At 42.0% G+C, this 21,366-nt stretch overlaps 1 protein-coding gene across 3 annotated transcripts; it reads left to right on the forward strand.

Moving 5' to 3' along the window:
- Window positions 1–1,961: 1,961 nt before the first annotated feature.
- LOC130296351 (protein kinase C delta type-like) lies at window positions 1,962–14,761 on the forward strand. Of its 3 annotated transcripts, none has more exons than XM_056547780.1 (4): window positions 1,962–3,017; window positions 7,004–7,111; window positions 11,874–12,190; window positions 14,115–14,761. In XM_056547780.1, exons 1-4 carry the CDS (start codon window positions 2,151–2,153, stop codon window positions 14,671–14,673), a joined length of 1,851 nt encoding a protein of 616 aa, XP_056403755.1. In that variant the 5' UTR covers window positions 1,962–2,150; the 3' UTR covers window positions 14,674–14,761. The 3 variants fall into 3 exon arrangements, with proteins under 3 accessions (XP_056403755.1, XP_056403756.1, XP_056403757.1); XM_056547781.1 differs by lacking the exon at window positions 7,004–7,111 and adding an exon at window positions 11,353–11,448; XM_056547782.1 differs by lacking the exon at window positions 7,004–7,111 and having other exon boundaries at window positions 1,970–3,017.
- Window positions 14,762–21,366: the final 6,605 nt, after the last annotated feature.

Below are 21,366 nucleotides of genomic sequence, written 5' to 3' on the forward strand. Positions count from 1 at the left end.
GGAAAATGAAGAAAACATTTTTTTTCACAAAAATGCTGGTTTTACCCTAAATTTTTCATTTTCCCAAGGGAAAATAGGAAAAAAGCCCCACAAAATTTGTAACCCATTTCTTCTGAGTAAGAACATACCCCATATGTGGACATCAAGTGCTCTGCTGGCGCACTACAATGCTCGGAAGAGAAGGAGCGCCATTGAGATTTTGGAGAGAAAATTTGTCCGGAATTGAAGGCTACGCGTGTTTACAAAGCCCCCATAGTGCCAGAACAATGGACTGCCCCCCCCACATGTGACCCCATTTTGGAAATGACACCCCTCACGGAATTTTGTAAGGGGTGCAGTGAGCATTTATGCCCCACTGGTGTCTGACAGATTTTTGGAACAGTGGTCCATGAAAATGAAAATTGTAATTTTTCATTTGCACAGCCCACTGTTCCAAAGATCTGTCAAACGCCAGTGGGGTGTAAATGCTCACTGCACCGCTTATTAAATTCTGTGAGGTGTGTATTTTCCAAAATGGGGTCACATGTGGGGGGTTCACTGTTCTGGCACCACGGGGTACTTTGTAAACGCACATGGGGTTACAAAATTTGGGGGCATTTTCTCCTATTACCCCTTGTAAAAATGTAAAATTTTGGGGGGAAATCTGCATTTTAGTGAAAAAAAAATTTTTTCATTGAGGGGTGTAGTTTCCAAAATAGTATGCCATGTGTTTTTTTTTGTTCTGGCACAATAGGGGCTTCCTAAATGCGACATGCCCCCCAAAAACCATTTCAGCAAAATTTGCTTTCCAAGAGGCAAATGTGACTCCTTCTCTTCTGAGCATTGCAGTTCGCCCGCAGAGCATTTTACGTCCTAACATGGGGTATTTCCATACTCAGAAGATATAGGGTTTCAAATATTGGGGGGCATTTTCTCCCATTACCCTTTGTAAGAACGGTACATTTTGAAAAAAAAACTGCTCTTTATTGAAAATTTTCTTTTTTCATTTACACATCCGACTTTAACGAAAAGTCGTCAAACACCTGTGGGGTATTAAGGCTCACTGGACCCCTTGTTACATGCCTTGAGGGGTGTAGTTTCCAAAATAGTATACCATGTGGGGTTTATTTTATTTTTATTTTTGCTGTTCTGGCACCATAGGGGCTTCCTAAATGTGACATGCCCCTCAAAAACCATTTCAGAAAAACTCACTCTCCAAAATCCCATTGTTGCCCCTTCCCTTCTGAGCCCCCTACTGTGCTTGCCGAGCACTTCACATACACATATGAGGTATTAATTGGGTTACAAATTTTGGGGGGATTTTTCTCCTATCACCCCTTGTGGTGGATGACTATGTGAGCTTCCTCTCTATTCATACAGGGTAAAAGAGACCTCCATTCTGGTCAGATCCCTACCAATAAGCTAGCTATTACCGATCCTGTGGACAGATGATCATTTTAAATATTGGAGTTTCCACTTTAATCCTCTCCTGTGCCTCATAGTGATCCTTAGATAATATTAGAGGAACACTTTCCAAACTCTGTAACACCCTCTCTGGAAAATATTGGTAAATCCTGGGTGGTGATAAACCCTAGAGATTACCCATTTTTAGAATCTGTCTATGGTGTAAAATAAAGACAACCATACAATGTTCATGGACAACTTTGCATTTATTATCTGAGACCTAGTAAAGAAGATTGTTCAGCAAAGTCAATTGTCAACCTGTCTACATCTTATATAGAATTTATCCTTCTCCCATAACTAAGACTGGACACTCAAAAATAATTTATGTTGCTCGGCTTAAAAAATAGGTCCTAATGGTGGTGAAGCCGTATCATGACATATATACTGTACAATAATGACTATGGACCTACAACCTAATGTATGTGGGTGATGACCACTTATTGGATGTAGCAGAACATTACAGGCCCTTACAAGGCTTTATTATTCCAGCCATTACAGCAGGTACAATATCTGGTTATTCCTGCACCAGGATCATTTGGATTCCCCCACAACCGCCCTTGTTATAACCTTCCAGCAGAGTCTATGGGCACCACTGCCAACCTATACAGCACATAAAAGTCACATCACTCTGCTCCATCTACTAATAAAACAGCACTACAAGAACCAGCCATGAATGTCTCCATTCTTCTGGACACTAGGCTATCACCATGATGCGCACATTACAGTGTATATGGATGCACAGGTCCCTGGACCACTTGCAGCAGGTGCCACCTGATGTTGCTATGACAACATGTCACCTGGACAACGGCTGTTGTTGTTGTTTACCCACAACTGTCAGTTGGACCGAGCGGACGGACGTCTATAGGATCCCAAAGATGGCGGCTACTGGAGGAAGAGGAGATGGCGAGAAGGAGAGAGGAAAGAAGATGAAGAGAGAAGAGGAGGACGAGGAGGAGGAGAAGAGAGGAGATGAGAGAAAGAAGAAAGAGGTGGGCGAGGAGCTGAAGAGAGGAAAGAAGAGGAAGAGAGAAGAGAGCGAGGAGGTGGAGAAGGAGAGAGGAGCGAAGAGGAAGAGAGAAGAGGAGCTCGAGGAGGAGGAGGAGGAGAGAGGAGATGAGAGGAAGAAGAAAGAGGTGAGCGAGGAGCTGAAGAAAGGAAAGAAGAGGAAGAGAGAAGAGAGCGAGGAGGTGGAGAAGGAGAGAGGAGCGAAGAGGAAGAGAGAAGAGGAGCACGAGGAGGAGGAGAAGAGAGAAGAGGAGAGGAAGAAGGAAGATGAGAGCAAGGAGGGGAAGAGAGGGAAGAAGAGGAAGAGAGGAGAGGAGATCGAAGAGGAGGAGAAGAGAGGGAAGAAGAGGAAGAGAGAAGAGGAGGAGAAGAGAGGAGAGGAGAGGAAGAAGGAAAAGGAGATCGAGGAGGAGGAAAAGAAGAGGAGAGGAGAGGATGCCAGAGTATTGGAGGATGAGGATCCAAGACCAGGCACCAGTCAGGCCCCCGGAACATCAATCAACTACCCCAAATTTAACATCAAACACCTTACTGTCCATCAGGTATTGGGTAGGGGCAGCTTTGGAGTGGTAAGTTTATTTAAGTTTATTTTATGTTGAATGGACAATCAATGTAATTTTATCTCATATGTATTTAATGTGCAGCTGAATGTAGGCTATTGCTTTCTGTTATCAGCCCTTATGCTCATGAGGATAGCTGTACATAATGGGGTGAATAACAGACAGTCCAGTATATAACCGGCCCCCATGATCACTCTTATATATCACATATCTGCAGCACTAGAGACCTCCAGTAATGTTTATATCCCTGTGTGTGACAGATATCGGGCCCTTATATAACGCTGCACTGTAATAAGTCCCCATATTAGATCTGGTCTGCTAGAGAGGGGTATTAGACTGTATTAGAGAGTAATCCCTATCTAGTTAGTTACCTTAATAATAATTTTTCTATGTCTGGTAAAATTATTGCCAGAAAATAAATGTCGGTGATTTTCCTCCCCATAATATAGTTTTTGGGAGTAAAACTTTTTTTTACTTAGCACCAGCAAGGGCAAAGCTATAGGGAGTGCAGAGGTAATTATACTGGGGCCCTGGTGCCTAACGGGACCCCAAAGCACATCTGCCCTATAAGTGACCAGTATTATAATTGGCAGATGGGGCCCAGAAGCTACAAGTTACACCTCTGAGCACCAGTATATTCAACCACTGCCCTGTGGGATTTTCTGTTGTTTTTCTCTTCATTTATGTATTTTATGATGTATTGTTTACGTATATTTAATAAAATAATGTCTTTTTTTGAGATTGTTGTTGGGAAGTCTTCTTTGTTTCTGTAGAATTTAATGTTTAATGGTATAGTTTGTAGGACATTTATTGACAGAAATTTAGAAAATACATTGGGGGAGATTTAGTAAAACCTGTCTAGTGGAAAAGTTGCTGAGTTGCCCATAGCAACCAATCAGATCGCTTCTTTCATTTTTGAAAAGGCCTGTAAAAAATGAAAGAAGTGATCTGATTGGTTGCTATGGGCAACTCAGCAACTTTTCCTCTGGACAGGTTTTGATAAATCTCCCCATTGTTATTTATCTGCCTGGTTTTCTTTTATATATATATATATATATATATATATATATATAGAAGAAAATGGCGCAGCACTCAAAAATTGTAGAAATGTAGAAAAAACTGTGAATTTATTCCTTCATGTACAACATAAGGCTTTTTTTGTTGGACATGAAGGAATAAATTCATAGTTTTTTCTACATTTTTCGAGTGCTGCGCCATTTTCTTCTATTGCATGGACTGTGATCTGGTCGGGGGGCGCTGGCACTGTGCACTTTTGGTTCAGTAGTGCTGCATTGACTGAGTAAATATATATATACTTTTCTTTTTTTCTTTTTTTTTCTTTTTCCCTTAGGGGAGATTGATAAAAACCCGTCCATCAGATCACTTTTTTTTTATTTTGCAAAGGCCTTTTCAAAATGAAAGAAGTGATATGATTGGTTGCTATGGGCAACTACATTCTGCAGTTTTGTGTGAAATACTCTGAAATAGTTGTGTGAAAAGTTAGGATTTTTTTTTTTATTCCAGATTCTTTACTTGTAAGAAAGATATAGGATTATATATATAATTTATGCCACATACATTAGGTATTTATGTGCATCTATGTCTACTCTTTGTTGACATCATTTGTTAAATGTTATTTTACTTTTTTAGGACATTGACGGGGTTTAGAAATTTGGCAACAATTTTGTAAATTTTATATTTTTAGAGACCAATTCAGTTCAGAAGTGGATCTGAGGGGCCTACGTGTTAGAACCCACTCATTATATGAACTGTACCCCTCAAAGTAATAAAAATGACTATTAGCCGTGAAGTCATGATACTCCGGCCCCTGTATCGCCAGTCATTACGCACAGAGCGAGTTTGCTCTGTGCAGTGATGACAGCGGGGTGCCACAGCCGAGATCGCGGGGGTCCCCAGCAGCGGGACCCCCGCGATCAGACATCTTATCCCTTTGGATAGAGGATAAGATGTCTAGGGTAGGAGTACCCCTTTAAGTACCAGGGCACCAAGATGTATATTTACCTCTAATGGGAGAGATTTATTAAAACCTGTGCAGAGGATAAGTTGACCAGTTGCCCATAGCAACCAATCAGATCGCTTCTTTATTTTATTTTTTTAAATGAAAGCAGCGATCTGATTGGTTGCTATGGGCAACTGCTCCACTTTTCCTCTGCACAGGTCTTTATACATCTCCCCCAATGTTCTTAAGGGGTTATCATTCTCATAATACACTGTAACAAAAACCTCCTTATGTCCCTATCATCAGGATAACACACTGTAACAAACCTCCTCCTCATGTAATCTCCTTACTACTGGTGTGACACACTGTAACAAACCTCCCCATCATGTAATTTCCTTACTACTGGGGTGACATACTGTAACAAACCTCCTCCTCATGTAATCTCCTTACTACTGGGGTGACACACTGTAACAAACCTCCTCCTCATGTAATCTCCTTACTACTGGGGTGACACACTGAAACAATCCCTCTCCTCATGTAATCTTCTTACTACTGGGGTGACACACTGTAACAAACCTCCTCCTCATTTAACCTCCTTACTACTTGGGTGACACACTGTAACAAACCTCCTCCTCAAGTAATCTCCTTACTACTGGGGTGACACACTGTAACAAACCCTCTCCTCATGTAATCTCCTTACTACTGGGGTGACACACTGTAACAAACCTCCTTCTCATGTAATCTCCTTACTACTGGGGTGACACACAGTAACAAACCTCCTTCTCATGTAATCTCCTTACTACTGGGGTGACACACAGTAACAAACCTCCTCCTCATGTAACCTCCTTACTATTTGGGTGACACACTGTAACAAACCTCCTCCTCAAGTAATCTCCTTACTACTGGGGTGACACACTGTAACAAACCCTCTCCTCATGTAATCTCCTTACTACTGGGGTGACACACTGTAACAAACCTCCTTCTCATGTAATCTCCTTACTACTGGGGTGACACACAGTAACAAACCTCCTTCTCATGTAATCTCCTTACTACTGGGGTGACACACAGTAACAAACCTCCTCCTCATGTAACCTCCTTACTACTTGGGTGACACACTGTAACAAACCTCCTCCTGATGTAATCTCCTTACACCTGGGGTGACACACTGTAACAAACCCTCTCCTCATGTAATCTCCTTACTACTGGGGTGATACACTGCAACAAACCTCCTCCTCATGTAATCTCCTTACTACTGGGGTGACACACTGTAACAAACCTCCTCCTCATGTAATCTCCTTACTACTGGGGTGACACACTGTAACAAACCTCCTCCTTATGTAATCTCCTTACTACTGGGGTGACACACTGTAACAAACCTCCTCATCATGTAATCTCCTTACTACTGGGGTGACACACTGTAACAAACCTCCTCATCATGTAACATCCTTACTACTGGGATGACACACTGTAACAAACCTCCTCCACATGTAATCTCCTTACTACTGGGGTGAGACACTGTAACAAACCTCCTCCACATGTAATCTCCTTACTACTGGGGTGGCACACTGTAACAAACCCTCTCATCATGTAATCTCCTTACTACTGGGGTGACACACTGTAACAAACCTCCTCCTCATGTAATCTCCTTACTACTGGGGTGACACACTGTAACAAACCTCCTCCTTATGTAATCTCCTTACTACTGGGGTGACACACTGTAACAAACCTCCTCATCATGTAATCTCCTTACTACTGGGGTGACACACTGTAACAAACCTCCTCATCATGTAACATCCTTACTACTGGGATGACACACTGTAACAAACCTCCTCCACATGTAATCTCCTTACTACTGGGGTGAGACACTGTAACAAACCTCCTCCACATGTAATCTCCTTACTACTGGGGTGGCACACTGTAACAAATCTCCTTCCAGGTAATTACATGTGACATGTGACCTCTCCTCCAGCTCAGCCCCGCCTCCTCCACAGCATCACACAGGTCCTTCAACCATGATCTTTTCTCTCCTCCACAGCTAAGCTCCGCCCCCACATGTGATGGTGACATCATCACAGGTCCTACACCTCCAGCATCTAGCAGTCCGGGCCAGGGGAGGAGACAGAGGGAGGGTAAGAACAGAGAGGTCGGTCCTGCAGGACTAAAGTAACAGGGACGGCATTCCTCCTGTGGAAAAAACAAAGGAACGCCGTTCCTGCAGGACTCGAGCCCTGTTTGTTTCACAGAAATTAAATCAAAGTGGAAGTGGAATTCAAAATGTAATCATTTTTTTTTGACAGATGCTATTTTGTTCTGACATATTTAACACCTTAAGGCTAAGTTTCTTCTTGTTTTTTTGTGCTGCGTCTTTTGGGTTGGAAAAAAATGCCTGAAAAAGCGCCAGTGCAATGTCCTGCGTCTGGTTTTTTTTGGCGTTTTTTCTTGCGTTTTTTTCATTTGTGTGGAAATTGCACCTTGGCAGTTTTTTCTGGTACCAAAAATTTGTTCAGCACAAAAAAAAAGAAAAAAAAAAAAAAGGATGCAGCAGTGATGGAAAATTTTTATTAAATGAAATGTATATATTTTATAACAATATTTTTATTATTTTTTAATATAGTGTGTGTGTGTTTCACTTTTTTCTCTATTTTTTTTTTTTAGGTAGTACTACTCCCAGCATGGAACACACTGTTCCATTATGGGAGTAGTAGTACCTGTACTAATAGACATATCGCCCCGGGTGTCAGTCCTGACACCCGAAACGATCGTCCATAATATAGTAGAGATGCAGAGCGGCTCTATACAGCGCTCACATCTCTGCTCTGTACTCCGGCCAGTGATGTGAATAGATCATCATTCATATTTTCCGCAAAGAGCTGTAGCCGGATGGTGGCAGCCAATCACAGCTCTGAGGGAAATATGAATGATGTTCTATTCATATCACTGGCCGGAGTACAGAGCAGAGATGTGAGCGCTGTATACAGCCACTCTGCATCTCTGCTATAGACAGGACGATCGCAGCCTAAGGCTAAGTTTCTGCTTTTTTTTTGTGAAAACGCCAAGAAAAACGTAAATTCTGCCGCATGGCGTTTTTTCGGCCAAAAAACGCTGCAGCCAAATGTTAGCTGTAAATCAATGAGAAATCGCAAAATTCTTATTCCAATTGGTGTTTTTCACTTTGGTGTTTTTTTTTTTTTATGCTTTTGGCGTTTTTTCACTCTTTTTTGGCGTTTGTCAGATCCTCATGATTTGCAGCATGTTGAGCCACTGGCGATTTTTTTTTGTCAAAATCGTGGCGTTTTTCTCCCATAGAAGTCTATGAGAGTGAAAAAACGCCAAGAAAAACCATATGGGGGTTTTAACTAGTGTTGAGCGGCATAGGCCATATTTGAATTCGCGAATATTCGCAAATATATGGATGAATATTCGTCATATATTCGCGAATAATCGCATAATCGTAATATTCTAGTTTTATTTCCGCATATGCGAAGATTCGCGTATGCGAAAATTAACATATGCGAAAATTTGCATATACAAAATTAGTATAAGCGAAAATTCGCACACCAGTCTCACACAGTAGTATTAGAGCCTTCTTTACACCACACAAGCTGGAAGCAGAGAGGGATGATCACTGTGATGTGTACTGTGAAAAAATATATATATATTCGTAATTATGAATATATAGTGCTATATTCGCGAATATTCGTGAATTCGCAAATATGCGATAATCGCGTATAAAATTCGCATTGCGAATATTCGCGAGCAACACTAGTTTTAACTTTGGCGTTTTTGCAGGCAGTTTTCATTCTTTTTTGGACTTAAGCGATCCAAAAAAGTGATGGAAATACCTTTTTTAATAAAATTTCGTAGGGTACCACAAAAAAAAAGATACAGTAGTGAAGGAAAAAATTGTATCTAATGAAATGTATCTTTTTTATAACAACATTTTTATTACTTTTTAAACAGGGATCAATTTATGTGGGCGGATGGGGACCTAAAAATGTAGCTGACAATAATAAAACTGTAGTCTGTGTGTGTTTTTCACTTTTTTTCTTTATTTTTTACATTTTTTTAGGTAGTACTCCTACTCCCAGCATGGAACATACTGTTCCACGATAGCCTTAGGACTTAGCCATTTTTACCTTAAAGGGGTACTCTGGTGGGAAACATTTTATTTTTTTAATCAATTGGTGCCAGAAAGTTATACAGATTTGTAAATTTCTTCTATTTAAACATCTTAATCCTTCCAGTACTTATCATCTGCTGTATACTACAGAGGAAGTTCTTTTCTTTTATAATTTCTTTTCTGTCTCACCACAGGGCTCTCTGCTGACACCTTTGTCTATGTCAGGAACTGTCCAGAGCAGGAGCAAATCTCCATAGCAAACCTATCCTGCTCTGGACAGTTCCTGACATGGACAGAGGTGTCAACAGAGAGCACTGTGGTCAGACAGAAAATCAATTAAAAAGAAATGAACTTCCTGTGGAGCATACAGCAGCTGATAAATACTGGAAGGATTATAATTTTTAAATAGAAGTAATTTACAAATCTGTTTAACTTTCTGGCACCAGTTGAATTAAAAAAATGTTTTCCACTGGAGTACCCCTTTAAGGAATAATTTTTCCAATTTCGTTTTTTCCTCCTGAACTTCTAAAAATCCTAACACGTTGAATTCTTTCCTTCATATAGGGGCTTGTTTTTTGTGTCACTAATTGTACCTTGTAATGACATCACTTATTTTATAATATAATTTGCAAGGGAAAACATTTTTTTTTGTGGGGTGAAATAAAAAAATGCCATTTTGCAACTTATTAGGGCTTCCAATTCTATGCAGTGCACTTTTCGGTAAAAATACACCTAATCTTTATTCTATAGGTCCATACGGTTACAAGGATACCCAATACATGTAGGTTTTATTTTATTTTACTACTTTAAAAAAAATTATACCTACATGCACCAAAATTAGGATGTTTAAAATTGTCATATTTTGACCCCTATAACTTTTTTATTTTTCTGCATATGGGGCTATATGAGGGCTCATTTTTGTGCCGTGGTCTGTAATTTTTATTGGTACCATTTTTGTTTTGAAGGGACTTTTTGATCGCTTTTTATTAATAAAACTGATAGCAGTTGGGACCCACTGGGTTTGAAGCGTCCTCCGCTCATGAGAATGCTTTAAACCCCGGTAAAGGGACTCAGGGCATACATGTACGCCCTGAATCCTTAAGGACTCGGGTTAAGGAACGTACCTGTATGCCCTGCATCCTGAGCTGGTAAAAATATCCCATATGTGGCCCTAGAGCGTTACGTGACTCACACAGGCCTCAGACATGACGGAGCACCTATTGGATTTAGTTTTTTCCTTTTATTTGGGATATTTTATAGGCATCATATCAAGATACAGAGGCCTTGGGGTCCCAAAATATTTTTGCAAGACAAATTGATGTTTTCATTGGTACAATTTTGGTGTACACGTAACACTCTGATCTCTTTTATGCAATTTTTTATTAGGTGGTATGAATAAAAAAATCTGTTCTGACACTATTTTTTTATTTAGTTTTTCACTGTCATTCCCAATACAATATAAAAGGCATGTTATCTTTATTCTGTGGTTTGTAGGATTACAGTGATACCTCATTTATATACTTTTTTCATGGTTTATCCCATGTATGTCACTATATTCTGTAACTGTAACTTTTTTTTTCCCAATACAGTTGTGTGAGGGCTTGTTTTTTGCAGGGTAAGTTGCGGTTTTCAAAGCCACTATTTTTCGGTGTTCACCATGCAGTATAAATTACATGATTATTTGATTCTGTAGCTCAATACGATTATGGTGATACCTTATTTACGAACTTTATTTTATGTTTTATTATATTTATACTATAAAAACAATTTTTGATTACAAAAAAAACTATGTTTACCAATCACCATTTTCTGAGAGCCATTTTTTTATTGGTTTATTTTTATGGTACTACTTTTGGGTACATGTCATATTTTGATGATTTTTTATTTTAGTTTTACAGAGGCGATATTAACATAAAGCAGTACATTTGGCAAGTTTTTTTAATCAATTTTTTATAGCGTTCATCATTAGTGTTAAATAACATGAACATTTTATTTATTGGGTTGTTACGAATGTGGCCATACTAAATATGTGTGTCTCTCTCTCTCTCTCTCTCTCTCTCTCTCTCTCTCTCTCTCTCTCTCTCTCTCTCTATATATATATATATATATATATATATATTTTTTTTTTTTTTTTTATTTTTTTTACTAAACACATAATTCATTTTGGGCAGAATGTAACTTGTGTATGTTTATGTATTTTATATTTATATGTGCAGTTTATTTTAACATGTATTTATTTATTTATTTGTTTATTACATTTTTAGCTTTTTAACTGTCCCACTAGGGGACTTTCTCTCTGGTTGCCATGGCTACCATCAGGACACCGAGTTTGCATTACGGGGTCCAGTTCACCCAAATCGGTATGACTTTTATTTACCATCACTAGACTGATTTCAATGTACAATGCTATGCCTATTGCAAAGCATTGTGCAGTGTGATGTGGCAGGAGGCAGGTAAGGGGACCCTCTTCTGCCATTTTAGCTGATCGGACCGAAGAGCCAACTGAATTAGCCAGAATGTACGATTTAATTATTTGATCCCGGAGTCACTAGTGTTGAGTGTCTGGTGCTCATAGTAGCTGACACTCGACACTATAAAATGAGCGCAGCTCCTGTGCTCGCTTCAAAGTCACTTAACGCTGTAGGGCGTACATTTATGCTAGGTTGGAGATTCCATAGATATTCTCGTTGTAATGACTCTGTAAATTAACCTATGTGGTATTGGAAATACATAATATTTCCCATAGTCTTCCATTTGCTCAATTGCTCCCTTTGCTTTCTTTCAGGTGGGCCTAGCATCAGTCCCCGGCCGAAACAACTACGTCGCCATCAAAGGTATCACCAAAACAGCGGACAATGCAGCAATCCTACAGAGAGAGCGACGGATACTCATGCTGGCCCGAGACTGCCCGTTCCTGTGTCACCTGTATGCTGCACAGCAGTCTCAGGACCATGCCTTCTTCATCACCGAGTACCTGTCCGGCGGCAGCTTGGAGGCTTTACTCACAATGTGCAGCAGTCTAAACATCGAAATAGTAAGATTCTACACAGCAGAGATTGCATGTGGCCTCCATTTCCTTCACAGACAGAACGTCGTCCACCGGTAAGTATAACTTCCTTGTCATGTTGTGAATAATGAATAGGAAAGAGGCCTCCAATACCAGAGAAGATCCAGCACTCAGGTATGGGTTAAAAATCTTCCAGCTTTATTTTGAATATATTGAAATGTCCAGTGGGCTACAAATTAAATAAAAACCAACGCGATTCGCTGATGTCTTTTTCAAGGCTTAAAGGGGCACTGTCATTTAAAAAAACTTTTTATATTTTGTAGTACTACTGATAAAATGACTTTTATTAAAAATACATTTATTTTAAAAAAATAAAAATTTTACTAAAAAATAAAAAATTAACATAGCCGCTACTAGAGGTCATCTATCTTTATGCAGACAGACTACTCTGTATTTTGCAGCATACTAAATACCATAAAGCATGTTGGTATCCAGTATAGGAGATCACTGCTGCACCACTGCAGCCTTCAGCTGTTCTGAAACTACAACTCCCATGATCGAATTTGTAGTTTTGCAACAGCTGAAGGCACCACTGCTCTAACACAGTGCTTTACAAACACTAAAGCTCCAGCTGTTGTAAAACAACGACTCCCAGCATGCTTGAACACCCAAAGCTTTTTTCTGACTCCTGAATGACAAAGAGGCTGATCATACATTCATGAGTATGTGAAAGCTGAATGACACATATAGTAACAGCTATGTTGATTAGCATCCAGCTTTATTAGGAACAGATAGAACATATGTGCATAAAAACTACTGTGCTTTTATCGTTGAAATTCTTGCACTAATTTATAAAGATCTATTTTTATATTTACACATTTAATATTGTATATACTCACCATAATGTCTTAGGAATACTGCAGGCAAACTCCAATAATCTTCCTCTCTGTGTAACATGTACAGCATGAAACCAGAGAGGAAAGGGTTACAGGAGGGCAGTGATTTGCAGACTGCCAGGCTGCTCCCAGACTCAGAGCAGATGCCTCATCCACAGTGAGAGGCAAGAAGACAAAGGAAGTGAGCAAGATATGAATGCTACTTGTTAGGGATATATAGGTCCTAGACACATAAAATTTATATATGTTTATTATCAGGATTAGGTACTGAGTAACATTTTTTATTTTTTTGGCACAATGACAGGTACGTTTTAAAGTAATGGCCCTCGACACGATATAAATAGTATATAAGAAAAAAGAAAAACCTTTTTGTTTGTGCACCTGTGTAATCACCAACACTTTCAAAGATACAAAAAAAATAACTCCTTATTGACTAACATCATTTTGCAAGGGGTGTACACAATAAAGATAAACAATAGATAAGTATAATATAATGGGATACCATGATATTAATAATCATTTAAATGATAATAATAGTATACATAGATAACATAAATCCCACCATATGAACTAATGTTATAAATCCTGTAGTATAGTGGCAGGAGTAAAAAGGCAGCACACAAGAGAGATCCAGCGAGGAGGTTTAATAGAAATACATTATGTCACGCCCCCCTCCCACAGACTTGCATTGTGGGGGCGGGGCGGGACATCAGATGGGGGCGGAGTTGGGACATTACAATACTCCGGCCCCATAGTCGTGACCCAGCAGACTCGGAGGCTGCAGCGCTACATGCAGCTCCCAAAGGTGCATGCGAGATGGGACCCCCGCAGCAGTGGGACCCCCGCGATCAGACATCTTATCCCCTATTCTTTGGATATGGGATAAGATGTCTTAGGGCCGGAGTACTAGTTTAAGACCATTGGGAATTCTAGTATCCATTTTTAATATCCACAAGACCTCCCTTGGACATCCCATTAACCGGTTACATCTAAGTGGTGAGCTGTAAAAAAAATCATTTTTCCTTCTTTATTGTAAATAATCCACCCAACTTTCCATCAGTGAATTTTGAATAATTTTACTATTATTTTTTATTTATCAATCTTTTTTCTTCTTTAATTGCAGAGATATCAAGCCAGATAACATCATGCTGGATCGAGATGGACACATCTGCATCATAGACCTCGGACTTGCCCAAGATGGCGTCACCTCCTCCAACAAGATCCAAGGAGTGACGGGCACATTACTTTACATGGCCCCAGAGGTGCTCCAGAGGAAGAGTTACCATGCAGCGGTTGACTGGTGGAGCCTGGGGATTGTTGTATCCCGGATGTCAGCAGGACGTTCCCCATTCTACTTTGGCTGCAACAGAGAAATGGCTCACGATTCCATCACCAGAGAGAAGCCTAATATTCCATCTTGGCTCCCTGCTGACCTGAAACATCTGATCCAACAACTGCTGCACAAGAATCCTGAGAAGCGGCTGGGTGTGAACAGGAACATCAGAGACCATCCATTCTTCACCACCATCAACTGGGAGGAACTGGAGCAGAAGAGAGCACAGCCGCCATTTACACCATTCGAGGCAGCTCTGAAGAAGGGAGACCTGCGGTGGTCAGAGGTAGAGACAGCTCTTCACCCCTTGGAAGGATTCTCTTTCATAGCTCCAAGCTGGGAATGGTAAGATCAGCCCATGGCCCAGAGCTCTGTACCATCTGAGTGCTGCACCCAGGAGCGGCCTGTGCTTGTAACACCTCAGCACAGGCCGGTAAGTATCACACATCATCACACATACATTAGGATCACACACATACAGGTAGATAGAAATATACACACAGGTACATATATAGATAGTATAGACACATACACACAGACACACACACACAACAGATAGGGGTAGATATCGGCTCTGATCCTGGGACTTGTTCCGATCGCCATATTTGGGGTCAGGAAGGAATTTTTCCCCTTTGAGGACAATTGGCTTATTCCTCAAGAGTTTTTTGCCTTCCTTGGGATCTTCTCAGCCATAAATAGGTCAAGTATGATAAATCTTTAATTTATTACTAAATATTCCCACAAATAAAATAATATAAAAATAAATTATAAAAAAAAGGTATAGCATATAAAGTATTTATAACATATAGTTTTCCATATTAGATAGGTCAGGTACTGGCTTTTGATCCTGGGACTTGTTCCGATCGCCATATTTGGGGTCAGGAAGAAATTTTCCCCCCTTACATAAGGATAATTGGCTCTTTCCTCAAGGGGGTTTTTGTCTTCCTTTGGATCAACACAGTATATAAAAATGCTTTACCTATACATTTATATTTCACACATAGCAAAATAGAACATAACACACATTTCTATGCCTCGCAGTATCCCCAGTATACCCTTCCTATAAATAAAAAGTCCTTTTTTCCTTTTACATCTTTGTGTCTGTGTCTTTATTTTCATTGGATGGTCATGTATTGTTTTAATAAACCCCTTTGAGAAGACCCCCCCACCCCCCCCCCCCCCCCAAAAAAATAAAAATTGTATTTAACTCCTTAACGACCAAGGACGTATATGTACATCCTTGGCTGGCTCCCGCAATATAACGCGGCGTCACGTGGTGACCCCGCGTCATATCGGGTCGGTCCCGGCATGTATCTGAAGCCGGGACCCGGGGCTAATAGCGCGCAGCAGCGATCGCTATTAAACCTGCCCGGCTGCTCAGCGGGGCTGATCGGGACCATCGCAGTGATAATGCGGTGTCCCGATCAGCTGGGACACGAGCGGAGGTCCTCTTACCTGCCTCCGGTGTGTCCCCTCTGCGATTGATTGCTCCAAGACTGAGATTCAGGCTTGAGCAATCGACCACCGATAACCCTGATCACTGCAAAGCTATTGCTTTGCAGGGATCAGGGTATAAGATCAGTGTGTGCAGTGTTATAGGTCCCTAGAGGCAAGAGCTAAGAGAGTGAATTGATTGACTACAGCCCCTTATATATTAAGGAGGCTGGACAAAGCTCATTGGACAGCAAACCTGTAAGTCCTGACCCAGGGAACTCTGGGTACATCACATGACCCTGTAAGGTCCTTAAACCATAGTACAATCATAATTAAAGGCACGTGACCTGCTAAGGTCCTATACATAATATTTCCTATACATTAAATATATATATATGAACACAATTTACATGAGGCGACCAGGGGTAAGCCCTGCAAGAGTGCCCTATGAGAGTGAAGGAACCCTGGCTGAGGGGACTTTAGACAGGGACAGGACCAAGTCCTGTACCGGGACACCACATTTAAAAATGAAAAGTGAAAGAAGCGATCTGATTGGTTGCTATGGGCAACTGGTCAATTTTCCTCTGCACACGTTTTCATGCATGTCCCCCAATGTGTATTACTATTATCATAATAGACTTACCTCCCAACCGTCCCGGATCTAACGTGTCCTGCTTCTGTGATTTCCTGTGATGCACGGAGCCTCAGTGTGATCACTACTCACAGTACAGAGCGAAGCCCCAGGAGATCATGGAGTGTCTGCTCTATCATGTCATCTCCCCTGAGCTAAGAGGAAGCACTCATTGGTCCTGCAGCCTGGGAAAGGCACCTGCATCAACCAATCAGAGGCTTCCTGTTACAGGGGGCAGGGGGAGATGCTGCAGATGGATCAGCTACTTAACCCCTAAAGTAAAATGTTTTCTTATTCAAAATCTTTATTAATTTTCAATAATTTTCAATAAACAAAAAAACAATAACAAGAGGCACAAGGTGTTAAGCATGGCCTCAATGCAAGATAAAAAAACAGAATAAGTCATAAAGACCGTGCATGGCAGAAAGTGCGGTCAGCACTAGGAAGTCCGTAACTCGCGCAACAGACAGGAAGGACATCATGTCAAAGCAATCAGTATACTCAACAAGGAACACCAACTTAGAATATGTAATAACCACATCAATGCTAAAGCGGCAAGGTTCAGAAGGGAAAGAATAGAGGTATATAGATAAAAAGTGAAGAACAGAAAAATAAGAGGTTATGTAAAACACAGAAACAGGCAGACATGACAACATACAGAGACAAGGGTCTTACAGACAGACAAGAAACAACAAAGGAAGTAGGGCGGGAAGGTTACCAAGACAGACGAGAGAAAGCGTAGCCAAAAAGGGTAATGGCGTCATAGAGGATCCCAAGGCCAATAGGTCACGGTACTCGGAGGTAGACTGGAAGGATGACCAATCATACCACGTTTTGGTACATCTTTCATTTTCTGCAGGGGTCAAGGCAATTAACTCCTCCATGTGCTGAAAATAATTCACCTCTGCAAGCCATTCCCCAACAGTCGGGGGCGTGGAAAACCTCCATTTACGGGGAATAACTGATTTAGCAGCTTGCAGAAAATAGCGTAAGAGAGATTTCCGGAAGGAAGTAGCAGAAATGTCAAACATGAAGAGCAGGACTGCCTCAGGGGAACAATTGGTCAGTGTGGCCACTTACTACAGCCTGCAAAGCCTGAAGGGAGGTTAAAGTAGAGTCCTGTGCCGCCTCCACGGTCTCCACCCTGGCGGACACAGAGGAAAGTTCTGAACGTAGTTGTGCAAATTCTTGTTTGCATTCGAGGACCACCTGTCGGGTCAGTGTAGAGATATCATCTTTAGTTGGGAGAGACTGTACCAACGACTGTAGGTCGCCAGAGTTATAGGAGCAGAGGCCGCAATGGCAGGAGGCACTACCACATCACAATGCATAAGGAGCGGAAAAGTGGTGGGGTGGCATCCAACACTGCACACACTGATCTTTCACATTGATCACTGGTTTCTCATAGGAAACCAGTGATCAATGATTCTGCCGCTTGACTGCTATTGCCTGGATCTCAGGCACGGAGCAGTCATTCGGCGATCGGACAGCATGGAGGCAGGTAGGGATCCTCCGACTGTCATGTAAGCTGTTCGGGATGCCACGATTTTGCCGCGGCGATCTCGAGCAGCTCCCTGAGCTAACCGGCATTAGTTTACTTTCACTTTAGATGCAGCATTCAAATTTGAACACCGCGTCTAAAGGGTTAATAGCGTGCGGTACCGCGATCACTGCCGCGCGCTATTAGCCACGGGTCCTTGTCATTGCTAGGTGCCAGGCCCGACCCGCTATGACGAGGGGCCATGCCGTGGCCCCACGTTATAGAATGGGAGCTGACCCATGGCATACATGTATGCCATGGGTCGGGAAGGGGTTAAAGGGGTACTCCGCCCCTAGAAATCTTATCCCCTATTAACGCATGCCTACACTCACTTCCTAATTCCTAAAAGGGGTATTTAATTTTTCATTTTCACGGACCACTGTTCCAAAAATCTGTCAGACACCTGTGGGGCGTAAATGCTCACTGCTCCCTTTATTTCATTCCGTGAGGGGTTTAGTTTCCAAAATGGAGTCACATGTGGGGGGGGTCCATTGTTCTGGCACTATGGGGGCTTTGTAGACACACGAGGCCTTCAATTCCGGACAAATTTTCCCTCCAAAATCCCAATGGCGCTCCCTTCCTTCTGAGCAGTGTAGTACGCCCGCAGAGCACTTTACATCCACATATGGGGCATGCTCTTACTCAGAAGAAATGGGGTTACAAATTTTGGGGGGCTTTTTTTTCCCATTTTCCATTGTGGGAATGAAAAATTTAGGGTAACACCAGCATTTTAGTTAAAAATTTTTTTTTTTCATTTTCTTATCCAACTTTAATGAAAAATTGTCAAGCACCCGTGAGGGGTGTAGTTTCCAAAATGGGGTCACACGTGGGTATTTATTTATTTATTTTGCGTTTATGTCAGAACCACTATAAAATCAGCCACTCCTGTGCAAATCTCCAATTTAGGCCTCAAATGTACATAGTACACTTTAACTCTTGAGCCTTGTTGTGTGTCGGCAGAGCATTTTACGCCCTCTCAGGAGAAATTGTGTTACAAATTTTGGGGGTCTTTTTTTCCTTTTACCTCTTGTGAAAATAAAAAGTATGGGGCAACACCAGCATGTTAGTGTAAAAATGTAAAAATTTTTACACATACAGGCTGGTGTAGACCCCAACTTTTCCTTTTCATAAGGGGTGAAAGGAGAAAAACATGTGTGTGTGAGTGTGTGTGTGTGGGGGGGGGGCAAACCTCCAGCTGTTGCAAAACTACAACTCCCAGCATGCACTGACAGACATTGCATGCTGGGAGTTGTACTTTTGCAACATCTGGAGGCACACTGGTTGGAAAACCTTTAGTTAGGTTCTGACTGTTTAGACCCAATTAGCTCCTAGCAGGCTATAACTACCCCTCCCCCTTATTACAATAATTAATTAAATAATAACTGACACAACAACAATTCAACTTTTTATGGGTGGGGATCGGCCACAGCTTTATTTATAAAATTACTTATATTAATAACAATTTAACTGTAACAAAGACACCGATTGGCTTCTTGCCAACCCCAGAGGTGCTGCCACACCGTCCTGTGTGGAGGTCTTCCCCGGGTTGACCCCGCTTTCACCGTCTTCTTACCGCCAAGCTGTGACTTACAATAAACAGAGATACAAAAAGGGAGGGAGGAAGGGCAAAACTCCGGGTCCTGGGCAGATTGAGGGGGGAAGGGAGGCACCACAGCTATAAATACCCAGGGGAGGGCCCCTGAAAGCCCGGGAAACTATTACACCCCTGATTGGTGCACTCCTCCCCCCCCACCCATGGGACATACCACTATAGTTACCAACAAGTTTTTACAGACGGAGGAGGGGGCTAAAAACCTTGCCTGTATATTTCTTAACCCCTTAACTGCTCACCAGTCAGGGGGAAAGCTAGTTAAGCACAGCTTGCCCCTCCAGACTGTTGAGACCCAATTAGCTTCTAGCAGGCTATAACTACCCCTCCCCCTTATTACAATAATTAATTAAATAATAACTGACACAACAACAATTCAACTTTTTATGGGTGGGGATCGGCCATAGCTTTATTTATAAAATTACTTATATAAATAACAATTTAACTGTAACAAAGACACCGATTGGCTTCTTGCCAACCCGAGAGGTGCTGCCACACTGTCCTGTGTGGAGGTCTACCCCGGGTTGACCCCGCTCTCACCGTCTTCTTACCGCCACGGAGGAGACCAGCTAGCCCTACACTGGGCTCCGACCCCCACCCAAGAGATACTGGATAGCCAACACCTGGGGCCACTTCAGCCCCCTGGACACACCCAACACATTTCCTCTCCAGGAAATCCGCCCAACACATTTCCTCTCCAGGAAATCCGCTCAACACATTTCCTCTCCAGGAAAACCGCCCAACACGTTTCCTCTCCAGAAAAACCGAGGTACCTGCCGCCAGGACCTATTTCTTATATAAATTTGTATTCATTCATTTTATTTATTAACCTTTTTTTAAAAAAAACATTTTTTAATAACTCTTGTGCGAACACATCTCTCAGACTCACCCATACATCGAAGAGAGCCGCAGCACTCGCACCACCTTGCGGAAAACCACTCGCAAAACATAACACATATGGGAAACATCAAACTGGGCGAAAATAGCAACACAACATGCAGATCGCCAGCGCCCCATGCGCTGCGCTACCCTCTCCGGAAACCAAGCCATCTCCGCCGGCCCCGATACAAAAGAGGGCGAATCTCAAACTCACAACACCCCATCCTATCAAAGAAAAGCAAAACCCAAAACAGACAAAAAACTCGAAACTGAATAATCGGGGGCGTGGAGCAAAAAATAAAAAAGGGGGGCCGCCCCGTCAAGCAATAGGACGACAACCCGAAAATACGCTCATTCGCTGACCCCCATGCAGCACAAGCTGCGCTACCTGGATCGCCGAAGCAGTCTCGGACAAAAAAGGAGGCCTTTAATTTTTATAATTTTTTTTTTATTATTACTGTGTCGCAAATTGCACAAAATAGGCACCCAAAAAACAGACACCCCAGTCACAGATGAAGAGAAAGGAAGTGCCCCATCCACATAGCCCCGAAAAAAGCCAGTGCAAACCTCGGATGAGCAAAACGACCCAAAAGCGACAACCAAAAATCCGACCCGCAGCTGCCACCAAGTGACCCAAAACTGATAGGAAAAACCGTTCGCCTACAGCAAGGCCACCCACTCGCGGGCCCAGCCCCTAGGTACGCACCAACATCCCACCAACCACAAAGTAGAAAAGAAAAAATTACCCCCCGCCATGCGCCAACCGCACCCCACTGGGTCGCAGCACAATGGGAAAGCCACCCACCTGTTTTCTCCTTTCTTTGAATAGAAGGTGATTCACATGAACAGGTGAATATACCCGGCGTCATGTACTAAGAATGTTATTTGGATGCACAGAGAACACAGCCCAAATCTCGAACCTCCTTGGAGAGGTGACACAGCAGTCAAC

Source organism: Hyla sarda, chromosome 12 (assembly GCF_029499605.1).
Source record: "Hyla sarda isolate aHylSar1 chromosome 12, aHylSar1.hap1, whole genome shotgun sequence".
Taxonomy (NCBI): domain Eukaryota; kingdom Metazoa; phylum Chordata; class Amphibia; order Anura; family Hylidae; genus Hyla; species Hyla sarda.

What these genes read in the sequence shown, in the direction of transcription:
- LOC130296351 (XM_056547780.1), top strand. Translation starts at nt 2,151, where the DNA reads ATGATGCGCACATTACAGTGTATATGGATGCACAGGTCCCTGGACCAC. An exon ending in GGGAGGGTAAGAACAGAGAG is followed by an intron (nt 7,112 to 11,873) that starts GTCGGTCCTGCA and finishes GCTTTCTTTCAG; the next exon opens with GTGGGCCTAGCATCAGTCCC. An exon ending in AGACAGAACGTCGTCCACCG is followed by an intron (nt 12,191 to 14,114) that starts GTAAGTATAACT and finishes CTTTAATTGCAG; the next exon opens with AGATATCAAGCCAGATAACA.